Source organism: Trachymyrmex septentrionalis, unplaced genomic scaffold (assembly GCF_001594115.1).
Source record: "Trachymyrmex septentrionalis isolate Tsep2-gDNA-1 unplaced genomic scaffold, Tsep1.0 scaffold7, whole genome shotgun sequence".
Lineage (NCBI taxonomy): Eukaryota > Metazoa > Arthropoda > Insecta > Hymenoptera > Formicidae > Trachymyrmex > Trachymyrmex septentrionalis.
Window position 1 is genome coordinate 2,708,216 of NW_017305884.1, and position 2,549 is coordinate 2,710,764.

The 2,549-nt window shown below is 31.1% G+C and overlaps 1 protein-coding gene across 1 annotated transcript in view; it reads left to right on the forward strand.

Moving 5' to 3' along the window:
- LOC108753634 (facilitated trehalose transporter Tret1-2 homolog) overlaps positions 1-2,549 on the forward strand; it is a 19,058-nt gene that overhangs the window by 11,982 nt on the left and 4,527 nt on the right. The window contains exons 3-4 of the mRNA XM_018495403.1: positions 309-438; positions 1,070-1,205. Of these exons, the coding sequence (XP_018350905.1) occupies positions 309-438; positions 1,070-1,205 (266 nt within the window). The remainder of the gene's footprint in view (positions 1-308; positions 439-1,069; positions 1,206-2,549) is intronic.

The following is a 2,549-nucleotide window of genomic DNA, read 5'->3' on the forward strand; positions in this document are numbered from 1 at the left end:
CGAAACTCGCGAGAAACCAACACATAGTCGAGGATCTCTCGATGTGATAAACATTTACGGACTGTAACCATTTTAAATGAACACAGGACAAGTCAATATGCTACGTCGTCACTTAAATGGCATACCGAAACGTCGTACAAACAAGTAACGCACGTGACAAACAAGTAACAACTATCATAAATTGCAATGTGTTCGGAAAAGAGATACGAAAAACACAGTAAAAAACGAGTCGGTAAAATTCGCATCAGTACAACATTAGTTCTCGGTTTATTTGACGATCGATTAATGACACCCCCATTGTGTTTCAGCGTGGAGCGAGAAGCATCAAAGAATATCGAAGAGAATGAGCGAGAGTGCTTTAAAGATGCGATCGTCTCGAGTCGAAGCCTCAACAAAGGTTTCGTCGAACCGACGAACCTTAGAAATGCCATCCGAGAGGTATCAATTATATCATTATTCCAAGAAGAGAGAAGATAATTACTTTGTTCTATTTTCGAGTGGTAGCACGTTTTCTATGTGAAAGAAAAGCTTTACAAAAGCTACGTAAAAAGAATGAAAGAAATGTTGCTGAAATATCTAAATTTAGCCAAATACAGATCTGAAAATTATTTTGTGTGGATCATAAAAATAATTATATAAGATGCTCAAACTGGTTGTTAGAATGTTAAAACTTTTTGTAGCGTTGTTATCAACGCTTACATATTTTCTATAATTATTTTAATGGTCAAACAAAATTATTTTTAGATCTGTATCTAATAAGATTTTTAGATACTTTAACAAAACCATTTTTCCTTATATAATCTTCTGCTTGAATAGTATTCGATCATTAAATTAGATTTAATAACAGAATTTTTTTTGCATTCTAATTAATAATACATATTTTTAATAATATCTTTTGAGAACAATTCATCGATATTTTAAAGAAGTCATAGTGAAAAGATAAAAAAAAATGAGTTTGAGAGTTTATTCTCGTTTATTCGTTTGTTTCGCGGATCTTAAAAGTATCATGATAAAGTGGAAAACCAAGGTGAAATTTTACGGAAGCTATAACAATTTTCAACCTTCGCAGATCACTGCCTGCATCATCGCAGCGTCTTTCCACATAGCGGTGGGTTTTACCATGGCATATTCAGCAACTCTCATTCCTCATCTCGAGAAGGAAAACGCACGGGTACATGCCACGCGCGAACAAACTTCCTGGATAGGTGGGTACAAATATATGTATTGCACAAATATATATTAGGTTAAGTAAAAAATCATCGCGTATTTTTTAGCTCAAAGTTGTATATACAATATCTTCGTCAATAATGAATGAAATTCAAATTTAAAAAAAGGGTTTTAAAGCTTGAAATCACTACTTTTAAAAGCTTATCACATTTTTTAAGTTTATATGAGTTTGATAATTTTTACATACCAAAAACTACGAGCTGAAAAAGACGAAAAATTTTCTTCTCACTTTGTGGATTTGTAACGTGTCCAAAACGAATTTGAGAAAATTTTCGATTACCTATCGTGAAAGCTTGATACTTTCCCTACAAAATCGTTTTTTTTTAATATTCCTACGACTTTTGATTACTGAGTTATCGCGGATTAAATAAAAGAATTATTTTGACTTTAATTGCTCATAACTCCATTAAAAATTGTCGTATCGTATAATTTAAAAAAGAGATTTTTAAAGCTGAAACTTTACTCTATCGAGATATATTTACATTGTTGGTAAGAAAGTAATTGCGGTTTTTACTAATAGATGTCTTTTAAAAAAACGCGATGACTTTTTACTTAACCTAATATATATATATATATATGTATAATACAAATATATATAATAATAGATAATGTGTTACAAATCGCTTGATTCAACAAAGATTACACACGTAATATTAATTACAAATTATGATAACCACTTGATTGTCTCTTTCTTTGAATAATACATTCGTAAGTACAATATACTAAAAATAATGACTGAGTGAGATAATAATCTATTTACAGTTATGTAAGCTACATTACGTTTATCGTAAAATAAATGACTAGCTGTTGTAAATGTAGCATCAAATCATTATTGACAGTTAGTTATCTTCTCTTATTGATAAAGTATGGTCACGAGAGTACTGATTACGTAAAAGTTGTAATTATCAGAAGAAGAAAACCATACGTGCAATCGTCGTTCGTGTCTATGTTGCATGAGAGGCAGTTGTCCGTTCGATCTTCGTGCTCTGATTAAATTCGCGTTACGCAAGATCAATCTATGCTCATCGGCATTGCAATCTTCTCGCGACAATAGAAGATTGTTTTTTTCCTATACCTATTCAAATTTTCAGTCTAGCTAATCGAGTTCTTGTGTTATCGATCGTTCGAATATGATTTTATTGAGACGTATTCGAGCAGGATGAAAGTCGTCATGAAATACTAAAATGGCTTCAAAATGATTATTGAATCACTTTTCGATCACTCATAATTCACTTTAACATAATATTTTGATGTTAAAATGATATTAACTTAGTCACGATTCCTTTTTAATGTAAAGAATTAAAAATAGCTCTTATACGATA